At 37.0% G+C, this 13,343-nt stretch overlaps 2 protein-coding genes across 2 annotated transcripts; one reads left to right on the top strand and one right to left on the bottom strand.

Annotated features, from left to right (window-relative positions):
• The first annotated feature begins 625 nt into the window (after nucleotides 1-625).
• On the top strand, nucleotides 626-10,962 carry LOC132639742 (uncharacterized). Its single transcript, XM_060356167.1, has 5 exons — nucleotides 626-817; nucleotides 1,599-1,747; nucleotides 2,105-2,201; nucleotides 2,303-2,401; nucleotides 10,089-10,962. The coding sequence occupies exons 1-5, from the start codon at nucleotides 626-628 to the stop codon at nucleotides 10,281-10,283; spliced, it is 732 nt and encodes a 243-aa protein (XP_060212150.1). The 3' UTR covers nucleotides 10,284-10,962.
• Nucleotides 10,457-11,874, bottom strand: LOC132641402 (uncharacterized). The gene is made up of 3 exons (XM_060358383.1): nucleotides 11,410-11,874; nucleotides 11,197-11,321; nucleotides 10,457-10,785 (listed from the first exon to the last, which is right to left on the bottom strand). The coding sequence occupies exons 1-3, from the start codon at nucleotides 11,672-11,674 to the stop codon at nucleotides 10,672-10,674; spliced, it is 504 nt and encodes a 167-aa protein (XP_060214366.1). The 5' UTR covers nucleotides 11,675-11,874; the 3' UTR covers nucleotides 10,457-10,671.
• Nucleotides 11,875-13,343: the final 1,469 nt, after the last annotated feature.

The following is a 13,343-nucleotide window of genomic DNA, read 5'->3' as shown; positions in this document are numbered from 1 at the left end:
GGCCGGCCAGCCTTGGCATTATTTTGGGCCGACTGGCCATTTTTTGACATTATTTTGAGCCGAACGGACACCTAGTGGAATTAAGCCCAAACAGTGATTAAATGCGGAATTAGTTTGACTGAGTGGACACACAATGTCCTTTTTTCTCAAAAAACTTTCAAGACCCCAAGTTAGCAATTGGGCAGACTGATGTTGGGTCAGAAATTTTCGTCAGTTGTCCCTTTTTAGAATAATTATTTAGTAAACGATCTTTTTTATTTTTCTTGCAACTTATAGAATTTTTAATTAACGGTCTAAAGATCCTTCTTGAACAAACATAAAATTTTATGACAAAATTTTAGACTATGGTCCAAAATTCTGTAGATGATTGATGGCAGTCTAATGCGTTATTCGTCCCAAAGGAGTATATTTAACTCAACTTTTAAAAATTGGAACAAAACCTAAATGATGGCCTAAGAACATTTGCGTAAAAGAAGCTTATTGGGCCAGATCTAAAGTTTGGGCCAAATAATATTCTTTTTTTTTTTTGTGCGTATTGCCCTTTATTTGGGGTGGTCTTTAATTATTGCCCTTCAAATTGCTGGTGTTTAAATTTTACGGACCCTTTCCTCCAGAAATCTAAAAAATGGCGCTATACATTTCAACCTTCACCAATTTAGCAGTTGCAATTCCCTCCAAAATTCCAATCCAACCCAAACACTGTCTTCAGCTTCATTTCCCAAAACCCATCTCAAGAAAACACTTGTCAGTTCCTCACAGCGCAATACATCCTGAAAAATACGTGTATCCAGACCCAATCCCTGAATTTGCTGTTGCTGTAACTCATTCCTTCATCACTCTTTTTTATAACTTAAATTAACTACAAGAATAGTAATAAGTACTTATTGTTGTAAACGAATTTGCGGTTTGTTTGATTTAATCATGAACCTCTAAGGGGCCAACGGTATTAGTAATATAAGGGTTCATTATCACAAAATCTACTACTCTCTCGGTTTTAATTTATTTGTCTTACTTTTCTTTTTAGTCCATTTAAAAAAAATGTTTTTTCCTTTATTTGCAACTCTTTAATTTTAACTTTTCACATTATATATTTGACACAAGATTAAAGGATATTTTGGTACATTCGATATATCTTTAGTTTAAGATCATAAGAGTTTAAATTCTGTGTCAAGTCAAAACCAAATAAATAAATTGAAGTACATGTATTAGTTATGCATGTTTCTAAATTGCAAATCAGATTAATTTTATCCATGAATAACTTACCTTCTAGTCAGCTGTCAAACGTAGTATTACTTATGCAGAATTTAATACCTGCATAACTCACCTCAAAACTAGCTGAACGACCCCTAATTTGTTTACCAGTATTGGAATGAAGTGAGCCCGAATATAACAGAGTAAATGAAAATGATTGTGTTTACGATTGTGTTTATAGTTTTTTGAAGGGAAATGAAATTAGCCCAAATACAGTAACCAGCTTGAAATTGAGTTTTTTTATTTTTTTTTACTGATATTGATTAATTGATAGAATTGTGAACTCCTGTTTGCCTTTAAAAGATTGGTTCTTTATCAATATTGGAATGAATTAAGTATTCATATAGGCTCACATAACTACCGGGAGAAATAGGATTCGGAATGAAGTGATTCGGGATAAGGTGGTTATGGCCCCCATGGTGGATAAGATGCGGGAAGGGAGGTTGAGGTGGTTCAGCCATGTGCAGCGGAGATGCGCTGATGCGCCAGTGAAGAGGTGTGAGAGGATGGCAGTGGTGGGCCTGAAGAGAGGGAGGGGTAGGCCAAAGAAGGTTTGGGGAGAGGTGATTCGGCAGGATATGGCGCTACTTCAGCTTACCGAGGACATGACCAGTGATAGGAGGGGGTGGAGGTCGAGTATCAGGGTAGGGTAGAGGGCTAGTAGGGGGCCGCGAGGTTTCCTTTCTCGTATTAGGAGTATTTTTATCCTGCTTCTATGTGTTGGGTCTTGTCTATCTTTGCTGTTTTATCATGACTTCGTTGCTCTTGCCATTTCTCATTGTTTTGATTTGCTTATCCGTATCTGACTCTTTTCCCTTATTTCCCTTGTTTTCCTTGTTTTCTTTTGAGCCGAGGGTCTTTTGGAAACAACATCCCTACCTTCCAAGGAAGGGGGTAAGGTCTGCGTACAGTTTACCCTCTCCAGACCCCACATTGTGGGATTCAACTGGGTATGTTGTTGTTGTTGTTATAGTCTGACATAACTAGTTTGGTATTGTGACATAGTTTGTAGTTATAGTCTAATATTGATTTATTTATTTGCGAAATGTAGGAGACGCGGAAGTTCAGGGCCGAGCTGTTGAAGAAACTGTCCAAGGAAGAGGAGACTTTTGGAGATGAGCTTGATGATGTTGTTAGTGTTTGTGCTGAGGTAAGGCTTTAGAGTGGCAGTTCTGAATGTTAATTAGGAAAGACCCTTTTTTCTATATGGCGGTAACAGAATGGGAATTGGAAACTTCATGATTTGTTCGATCAAATGTCTAGGTGAACATATAGCTAGATTTATTTAGTTAGTATTAATCATAAGGAGTATTTAACTAAATTACTCTTTTCTCTTCTTTTAATGAGTAATTAACAACTATATGCCTTCTAGGAGAAGTAGGGATGCAATTGGAAAAAGATAAATACCTTCTAGGTTTTCTAAAGTAACAATTTATTGGATCAATTTTTTTATAGCTAACGTGACAGATAAAAAAGGACCGTAGAGAGTACTACATGTAGAAAACTGAGGCATGCATGTGGAACCATCATTGGATGAATATGTAAAGATGCATTCCAGTCTTTGCATGTATGTTTTATTGACTAATGTGTAATTCTAGGTTGATTAAATAGCACAACTGAATTTCATAGTTTTTCTCTAGTGTGCTGGCTTTCAGACTAGAGAATTCCAATAAATTTGGATAGGATTGCATATATAAGATTTAATGGTATATTAATAGGTAAATGCTGCTTATGGTCGAGAAGAGTTCTGGGGTTGTTATTTCTCAGAGTGGATTTTCGTTTCAGTTGTGGTTTTGGGGTTTCTACTGAAACATAGCTGCTTATGTTCCAAGATATCTGCTTAGTCCTTCTACTTCTTGATACTTCCATGTAGGATGAAGAGAAGAGCATATGAAACTGTTGGAAAAGGAAACGATATCATTAAACATGGCTAACTTAAAATTCATTAATAATAAGATGCAATAAACTGGAAGTGATTGCTTGGCAGTTCTATCCGTAGTTTTACTTTTGTTTAAAAAAAGGGCAGCCTGGTGCACTAAGCTCCCGCTATGAGCGGGGTCCAGGGAAGGGCCGGATCACAAGGGTCTATTCTACGCAGCCTTACCCTGCATTTCTGCTAGAGGCTGTTTTCATTTGAACGCAGAACCCTGGATCTTTTACTTTGAAGGGATGGAATCGGAGCTTATGGCATAGAAAAGAACAATTTTATCAGTTTTGTTTTGGATAGTAGTCTAGAAGATAAGGGCTTTTTAAGCTGGTTGAACAGATGCAGTAAGTTCTGCTTGACGTAGGGAGTTCGTTCAGTTATAGTCTTGTAGGGGATCATAAAGCTCTCTTCCGAATCGATGCTACAACACTGATGTTCATAGATGTTTTTGTGGATTTCTTGAAGATTAAAAAATAGAATTCATATACCTATAGTATATAGTCCTCACTCTTTATTTTATTAAAAGTTCGGTTTGGTTAATGCTATGTGCAGAGAACAAGAGGAATGTACAACAGACATAGTCAAAGTACATTCGTCAATGGTCACTAGTGTTAGCTGGCTTATTTAAAAGCAGCTAATGGTCTATAAGGATAGATTTTAATTGACATGGAAATGATGCTCCAGCAGAAAATAAATCCTGCCATCTAACTTAATGCTACTCCGCCGAGTTTACATTACAGGACCTGTGGAAACACTCATAGCATTTTCCTTTTCCTAGAAGTTGTGAACTCTTTTGCTAGCTATATTTACGTTAAGATTGCTGGTGTAATAAACTTATTTTCTTGTTATTTGGTTTTCATGGATTAGTTCCTATATCCCATCAAGGGAGCGACCCCATTTTTCACCTTGAATTGGTCAAAGTATGTGGAATTTCTTACTTTTTATGGAGGATTAGATCCTGGGATGAGGATGGCTTTACTTCACCAAATATGATTAGTTGTGACTGACTTATTAGTTTGAATTTCTTTTTCCTTCATCAGTTATTTGGTTTGAAATCATAGTATGTCAAGACTTAGATGTTTTATTTAATGAAGCATGTAGTATATTGGTAACTGGACTTAAAAAAGAAATAGTGGCAACTGCCAATTGGGTAAAGGGCATGAGAGTGAAAGAGAATTCAATAATGTCAACATAATTTGACTTTTTTGTGATAGTTTGGCTTCGAAGCAGTAGATTGATATACTAACAACCTCTCTCAATATTGAATGCTCTACTTAAAATGTGCTAACTTTGATTTGGTCTGGAGAAACCCAAAACCGCCGTACCTAATTAGGAAGAACACTTTTTTCTATATGGTGGTAACAGAATGGGAATTAGATACCTCATGATTTGTTCAATCAAATGTCTATGTGAACATATAGCTAGATATAAGATAGTATTAATCATAAGGGGTATTCAGCTAAATTACTCTTTTCTCTTCTTTTAATTAGTAATGATTATATGCCTTCTAGTCTTGCAGAAATGCAAGGTAAGGCTGCGTACAATAGACCCTTGTGGTCCAGCCCTTCCCCGGACCCCGCGCATAGCGGGAGCTTAGTGCACCGGGCTGCCCTTTATATGCCTTCTAGGATAGTAGGGATGGAATTGAAAAAAAAAATGAATGCCTTCTTGGTATGCTAAAGTGACAAATATTTTGGACCAAAATTCTTTTAGCTAAATTGACAGATAAAAAGGGGACTGGAGGGAGTACTGAATATAGAAAATTGAGGCATGTATGTAGAACCATCATTGAATATGTAAAGATGCATTCCAGTCCTGGCTTTGCACTCCAGCATTTGAATTAGTATACTTATCGATGAAGATATCACAATGTTGCGAAGTAAGCATGTTTCATTGACTAATATGTAATTTCTAAGTCGATTAAATAGGACAACGGAATTTCATAGTGTTTCTCTAGCGTACTGGCTTTCACACATGAGAATTCCGAGAAATTTGGATAGAATGCATATAAAAGATTAAATTGTTGATTAATAGGTAACTGTTGCTCATGGCGGAGAAGAGTTATGGGGTTGTTATAGCTCAGAGCGGATTTTCATTTGAGGTTTCTGCTGATCATGGTTGCTTATGTTTCAAGATACCTGCTTCCTCCCTCTACTTCTTGATAGTTTCATGTAGGATGAAGAGGAGCATAGGAAACAGATGGAAAAGGAACTGATTTCATTAAACATGGCCTAAACTTAAAATTCATTAATAATAAGATGCAATGAGCTGGAAGTGAGTCCTTGGCAAATCTATCGTAGTTTTACTATAATTCTTGATTTTGAACGTACAGCCCTGGATCGTTTACTTTCAAGGGACAGAATCGGAGCTTATTGCATAGAAAAGAACAATTTTTACAGTTTTGGTTCGGATATTAGAAGATAAGTGCATTTTAAGCCAGCTGAACAGATGCAGTAAGTTCTGCTTGGCATACTGGAAATTGAATGGGATTTGAGTGTAGGGAGTTTGTCCAGTTAAGTCTGTAGGGATCATAAAGCTGTCTTCCAATCGATGCTAGAATACTGATGTTCATAGCTGTTTTTGTGGATTTCTTGAAGATTAAAAAACAGAATTCATGTACTTGCAGTATATAGTCCTCATTTGATAAAAATTTGGGTATGGTTAATGCTATGTGGAGAGTACAAGAGGAATATACAACAGACATTGTCAAAAATAGACTCATCACTGGTCACTAGTGACTGGTATTAGTTGGCCAATTTAAGAGCATCTAATGGTCTTTTAGGATAGATTTTAATTTGACAAGGAAATGATGCTCTGGAAGAAAATAAATGCTGCAATCTAAGTTAGATGCAACTTCGCCAAGTTTACATTACAGAACATGTCAAAACACTATTTCATTTTCCTTTTTCTAAGAAGTTGTAAACTCTTTTCTTACCTATAACTACGTTAAGAGTACTAGTGTAAGAAACCGTTTTTTTTTTTTTTTTGGTTTCACGGACTAGTTCCTAAGGATGAGGATGACTTTACTCAACCAAATATGATTAGGTGTATGAATTCCTTTTTCCTTTATCATTTATTTGGTTTGAACACATTGTATTTCAAGACTTATAGCCTGTTTGGCCAAGCTTCTAAAATCAGCTTATTTTAAAAAGTACTTTTCAAAAAAACACTTTTGACGAAAAGCAGTTTGTGTTTGACCAAGCTTTTAAAAAGTACTTCTGTTTGTATTTTTCTCAAAAGTACTTTTCAAAAAAGTGTTTTTGAGCAAAAACTATTTTTTTCAACTTTTGAAAAACTGCTTCTGCTACTCTCCAAAAACACTTATTTTCTCTCAAAAACTTGGCCCAACACCCCACTTTTTTTTAAATAAGCACTTATTGAAAAAATAAGTACTCTCGGGGGGAAAATAAGCTTGGCCAAATAGGCTATTAGATGTTTCATTAATGAAGCGTGTATTATATTGGTAATTGGACTTATAAAGAAATAGTGCCAACAGCCAATTAAGTAATGGACATGAGAATGAAAGAAAATTCGATATTGTCAACATAATTTGACTTTTTTGTTATAGTTTGGCTTGGAAGAAGTAGATTGATATGCTGACAACCTCTCTCAATATTGAATGCACTACTTAAAATGTGTTGACTTTGATTGGATCGGGAGAAAGCAAAACTGATCAAAGTCAGCAAATTTTCGGCACTTCGGAGTACGGTATTTATTATGCATTTAAAGAAATTTGGTAATCGGTATGATATTCGGTGTTCATAAAAAAAATATCGAACTAAATGCTTAATATCAAATGATTATATACAATACATATTACTCAAACGTTGGTGTCTTTTCTAGCCAACACTAGACAATTGTTACTTATTTCAAGAATGAAAGAGTTCCAATCATTGTTAAAGTCATAATTCTGCATTGTATACAACAACAACAACAACAACCCAGTGAAATCCCACAACGTGGGGTCTGGGGAGGATAGAGTGTACGCAGACCTTACTCCTACCAAGGTAGGACGGCTGTTTCCGAAAGACCCTCGGCTCAATAAAAAAGCATAAAAAGAGGTCAGATAAGGCTAAGAGATTCAAAGCGATATGGAAATGAAGTAACGCAAGCAACACAGATAACATAGAATAATCAAAGCACAGGAAATAACAGATAATAGCAAAAATCAGAGCACAAGAAATTATACTACGATAATGCGACTACTAATAAGACAGGATAATGAGACTATCTACTAGCCTTCTACCCTAATCTGGGTCCTCCAAACCCTCCTATCTAAGGTAATGTCCTTGGTAAACTGTAACTGCGTCATGTCGTGTCTAATTACCTCTCTCCAATACTTCTTCGGCCTACCCCTACCTCGTCTGAAACCATCCATGACCAATCTCTTACACCTCCGCACTGGGGCATCTGTGTCTCCTCTTCACATGCCCAAACCATCTCAATCTCGCTTCTCGCATCTTGTCTTCCACCGAGGCCACTCCCACCTTGTCCCGAATATCCTCATTCCTAATCATATCACTCCTGGTGTGGCCACACATCCATCTCAACATTCTCATCTCGGCAACTTTCATCTTTTGAACATGAGAGGTCTTAACTGGCCAACACTCCGCCCCATACAACATAGTCGGTCTAACCACCACTTTGTAGAACTTGCCCTTAAGTTGTGGTGGCACCTTCTTGTCACATAGCACTCCGGAAGCAAGCCTCCATTTCATCCACCCTGCCCCAATACGATGTGTGACATCATCGTCAATCTCCCCGCTGCCTTGCATAATAGACCCAAGATACTTGAAACTACTTTTCTTCTGGATGGCCTGGGTACCAAGCCTCACTTCCAAGCTAGCCTCCTGAGGTGCTTCACTAAAATTACACTCTAAGTACTCTGTCTTGGTCCTACTCAGCTTAAACCCTTTAGACTCCAGAGTTTGTCTCCAATCCTCCAACTTAGCGTTAACTCCGCTACGAGTCTCGTCGATCAGGACTATGTCATCCGCGAAAAGCATACACCATGGCACCTCACCTTGAATTTGCCTCGTCAATCCATCCATCACCAAGGCAAATAAAAACGGACTAAGAGCTGATCCTTAATGCAACCCCCATCACAACTGGAAAGTGCTCTGAGTCTCCTCCTACTGTCCTTACCCTGGTTTTGGCTCCCTCATACATGTCCTTGATCACCCTAATGTACGCCACAGGTACGCCTTTAGCCTCCAAGCATCTCCATAGGATCTCTCTTGGAACTTTGTCGTAAGCCTTTTCTAGGTCGATGAATAACATGTGTAAGTCCCTCTTCCTCTCCCTATACTGCTCCACCAGTCTCCTCACAAGATGGATGACTTCTGTAGTTGAGCGTCCCGACATGAATCCGAACTGGTTCTCTGCAATAGACACGTCTTTCCTCATCCTCATCTCCACCACCCTTTCCCACACTTTCATAGTATGGCTTAGCAACTTGATACCTCTATAGTTGTTGCAACTCTGGATATCTCCCTTGTTCTTGTATAGAGGGACCATTACACTCGACCTCCATTCTTCAGGCATCATTGCCGTCTTAAGGATAACATTAAACAACCTAGTCAGCCACTCCAAACCTGCCTGGCCCGCGCTCTTCCAAAATTTCCCAGGAATCTCGTCAGGTCCGGTCGCTCTTCCCCTGCGCATCCTACGAACAGCACCCTTAACCTCCTCAACCTTAATACTCCTGCAATACCCATAATTATGCATTGTATGTGTTAGAATATTTGCTTTTCGACTGGAGTAACTTTGTTTTACTGCTTTTGAATAAACTTTGTTTTACTGTTAGTAATTAATTAGTTGGAAATATATTCTGCAGAGATATTCTAAGCTAGATTGGTTAGTTAAAGATATACTCTGCAGAGATATTTTAGATTAGTTTATGATTATCTTTTTATTATTTTTTCCCTATAAATGCTGAGCTAAACATAGCTAAATAATATAATTCCCTTTGACTGCATTGCAGTATTTTTTCTCTGTTATTTCCTAAGTTTCTTTGTTTAAAAACCAACAGTATGTAAGTCAAAGTCGAACAAACCGTGTGGTTACTTGCTTACCATACCCTACAAACCGAAACTGAATTTAAAATACAGAACCGCACCAAATTAATTCAGTATGTATGATAAAACATTTTTAAAAACCGAAATTACCAAATAAAAATTTCAAAACCATACCGTACCATACCAATATACCATGAACAACCCTGGATAGCCTGCTCTCTTTGCATTTTAATATTCTGTGCTTGGACTGGGAAGATTGTGTGAAAAATTGAAAGCTGCTGTTCTTACTTTCTTAGGTTGTAGATGCAGTCCTCTTGAGAAGATAGTACTTTGGGGGTTTTGATTTTGGTGGGGGGGGGGGGGGGGGGGGGGTGTTAAGGAAACTGCCTTTCCTCAGTTTTTCAGAAATGTTCCAGACTATCATAAACATTTGCTTGTCTTCTTCCAACTTCAGTTTGACAACTTGGAGTGAATTACCACATAAACACTACCACCTAACCATTATGGTGTTTTGTAGTGATATAATTGTACTGACATATTTAGCTAGCACACTATTCTTGATCCAATGGTCATCTGCTGGACTACAAGATCTTGTTCAATATATTATCATGTTCATTTGTACTGACAATCTGACTTGTTTCTGACCTGGAAATAGTACAACGATTGACATTTGAAAGTAATATCTGGTACTCCAACTTGTTATACAAATAGAAACATAGCAGCTCTGGATGAACAGTTTATATCAAGCTGGACTTGGCTTTTTGTGCCACCAACACTGGCATTTTCTAGAATAAACACTTATTATATGATGCTTTTTTACTTTTATGAGTATTTAAAGTATACAGTTGGCTTTCTATTCCCTAGCTTTAAAGTACCATCTTTTGTTAAACCAGATTTTTAATGAATTCTTGCACAAAGAATATGGAGGACCCGGGACATTATTAGTGGAGCCTTTTACTGATATGATGGTAGCTGTCAAAGAGAGGAAACTTCCAGGAGCGGCATCGGCTGCACGAGCATCACTATTATGGGCTCAAAATTATGTTGATCAAGATTGGGAGACTTGGAACTCAAAACAACTGAAATAATCAAAAGGGTTATTTTCCGGCTCACATGGATCCATAGTCATGGTTAATCTTCAAAGTTATCCAGTACCTGTGTTGGTAAAAGATAACAGGTATCCAGTGGAATAGTCAAGGTGCGCGCAGTTACAAAAAAAATAAAAAATTGATACTAGTCCAGCTTCGGCTCATAAAAAACATTGCTAGAATTCTGGAGAATATGTATTTCCATTATAGGATGTTCTTTCTATCAAGTGGAGTTAGTTCCATTTCTAATCTATACAAAAGCATTATTGCTCAACATCCCACATGGACTAGATTTTTGAATGACAACCATCAACTTCTGTGAGTTCCTTGTGCATATCTTCCATGATTTTATAAGTCCTCAATACCAGTGATCGAGTTGCAACCTCGATTAGCTATTGGACTCGGATATACTCTGTAAAGTGGGACGCCATGATTTGGACCTTGCTGCAGCAGCTAAGTTTGCTGTACCAGGCCTTTGTCTATGCCCTTCATGTCTCATACCCTGCAAATGATCAACTCTTTGTAATTAGTAAACCATACCATCTTATATTAGTCAACTCAGGTTCTCAAATTCCCTATCAGTTATTGATATCTTGGAATTGTTTTTCATCTAGTTTTATATCTCATCCTTAAGTTTCTTTAAATGAATAGAGAATTATCTTGAAAGACAGAGATATAAGTTTATATATATAAAGAAGTGCTAATTCACCATGCATTTGACTTTTTCTCCTTGTTGATTGCTCTTTAATGTTATAGAGAATCTTTAACGGTAAAAAGTACATCACTAAAAAGAATTGAAGCGATGGTGGTTGTGCTATCCTTTTTCCTCCTGTGGTTCTGTTTTTACGTAGATGATTCTAAGAAAAAGACAAAGCAAAATTAAGCATACAAGTGATTGGTTCAAAAGTGTTACCTTGTTCTTATCTGATTCAGAATTTCCACCTTCAACTTCACAGCTTGACCTCTGATTTTCTTGCAACTCTGGCTGATTCTTCTTCATCTTTGCATGTTTCTTAGCTCTCAATACCTTCATCACCTCTGTAACCAGGAAAAAGGAATTAGTATAACAAAACTTCTGAGTACAAAAAGTAGCAAATAAAGTTGTGAACTTGAATCACAAATATACCTTGAGTTGTAACAAGTCTATAAGCTCTGCCAAGAACTAGAGTATCCGTTGGCCGGAGAAGCTTAACACGGGTGAATCGAACGGTTTTTTCATCGGACTTCTCATCGGAGGGGGAAAGAGGAAGAGGAATGATGAGAGAAACATAGTGACCAGGGTTAATTTTCATAACCTCACTAGCAGTCATAGGCCAATACATCCTGTCTATCTTTCCACTAGGATGTTGTATTACTAGTGCAGCTGCATCTACAGCCTGGCAATTCCCCATTATTCTAATTCACTTTCTCAATGATGTTTGATTCCTCAGAAGAAGAAGAAGATGAAGATGGAGAGAAAAGAAGATGGATAAGAAGGAAGAAGGAAGGAAAGGAGGATATGTAATAGACAAGAGTCTCTTTCCAGTCAGTGACCACCTCCTTTGTGTATATGGTAAAATAGGTCTCACTCAAGCTAGCACAGCAGTCCCCTCCCAACTAACTTATATAGTTATATATGCCACCCAAAATATAATATTAAAAAAAAAATGTGTTATCTACACAGACACTAATCAAGGATGCTCACTTTTTCAGTTTACTAAATCATGATTATTGTACTCAATTAACCGCATTTTGCTATTAAGTGACCTTAATTACCGTCAAGTTTAGTGGGATGGATGAAATATTTCCTCCCTTTTTTTTTTATAATAAAACCGTGATCTTATTTGTCAAGATGTGAGGACCATTTTGTGTATTCCCTAGTCTCTTAAATCTTTTATGTGATTCGAAGGCCTTCAGTAGCGTATTTCTCTAACGTAGGATGATTTGGATCTCCTTGTGATATATTTGATCTGCCAAGAACGTCGAGCAATTCTTCAATATTTTGAGTGGTTTTGAATAAGAACGTCTCTTGATCACTTCCGCTCTGAGAAAAATAATACTTGATGATATCTCCTCCTTTAATTAGAGGTCTCGTGTTCGTGCCATGTAAATGAAGAACTCCTGATAAGGAGCGGTTTCCCTTTTAATAGGTCATACATAGCACGAATCCGATTAAACGAGCCAATAGATTTCAGGGTGATTGACAAAGAATGGCCTTAGTGGTGGATGATCTTGAACTTTTGACTCTGCTTGCTTCATGGATAAAACTTCAGTTTTGCTTGCCGCATGGATAAAACTGAAGTTTTAACAAGTTTTGACTTTTAACCTTTAAGGTTTTCCCATGGAGCAAGTGGAAATCGAAAGTTCAAGATCACCCAATTACAAAATTATTGAGTGTAATTTCATGTGAATTTCGTATGGCGAACTGTGAAAACGAAAGAGATGTAACCTTAATATATTGATCAATCTACCAATTCTCAACTTAAAGTCAGTTATATTAATCCTCTAGTATTCAGAAGAATTACCATATTAGACCTTTTTTACTCTAGTCGTCACTTTACAACAATTATCCTCCTTTATTTGAGCTTTAGAATAATTCTGCTTCTTACGAAATTTATATAGGTAAGAGTAGACCTTTAGATAACCTAATCGTATAATATTTATTTATATTATCAATATAAAAAGTTATTACTACTTTTCTTATTTACATGTCACATTCAATTTTAAGCTGGTCTTCTATACCTCTTCCAAATCCTAAGGGTCCACTCAAACTTTTGCTAGGTGATCAGTTTATAGTAACTTATAAAATCTCAAATTGCATTAAGTATATTATATCTCAAAAACTAAAAAATATATTTAACAAATTTTATCAACATGACGTCATCAACAGTAGATGCCGGCAGCGTCCTAGAGTGCAGGTGGGATAGCCACGTGGCTCAACGCCGGCGGTGCCGACGGGGTCAAGATTTGAATTTTAACAAGGGACAACTTTTCCATCATCAACCACAAAAAAAAAAAAAGAAAAAAAAAAGGAAGATAAATAAATAAACAAATAGATAGATAGTAACATGAATAATAATG

The sequence above is a fragment of the Lycium barbarum genome, chromosome 5 (genome assembly GCF_019175385.1).
Source record: "Lycium barbarum isolate Lr01 chromosome 5, ASM1917538v2, whole genome shotgun sequence".
Lineage (NCBI taxonomy): Eukaryota > Viridiplantae > Streptophyta > Magnoliopsida > Solanales > Solanaceae > Lycium > Lycium barbarum.
Note: the sequence above shows the minus strand (reverse complement) of the source record. Positions and strands in the feature narration are given on the sequence as shown.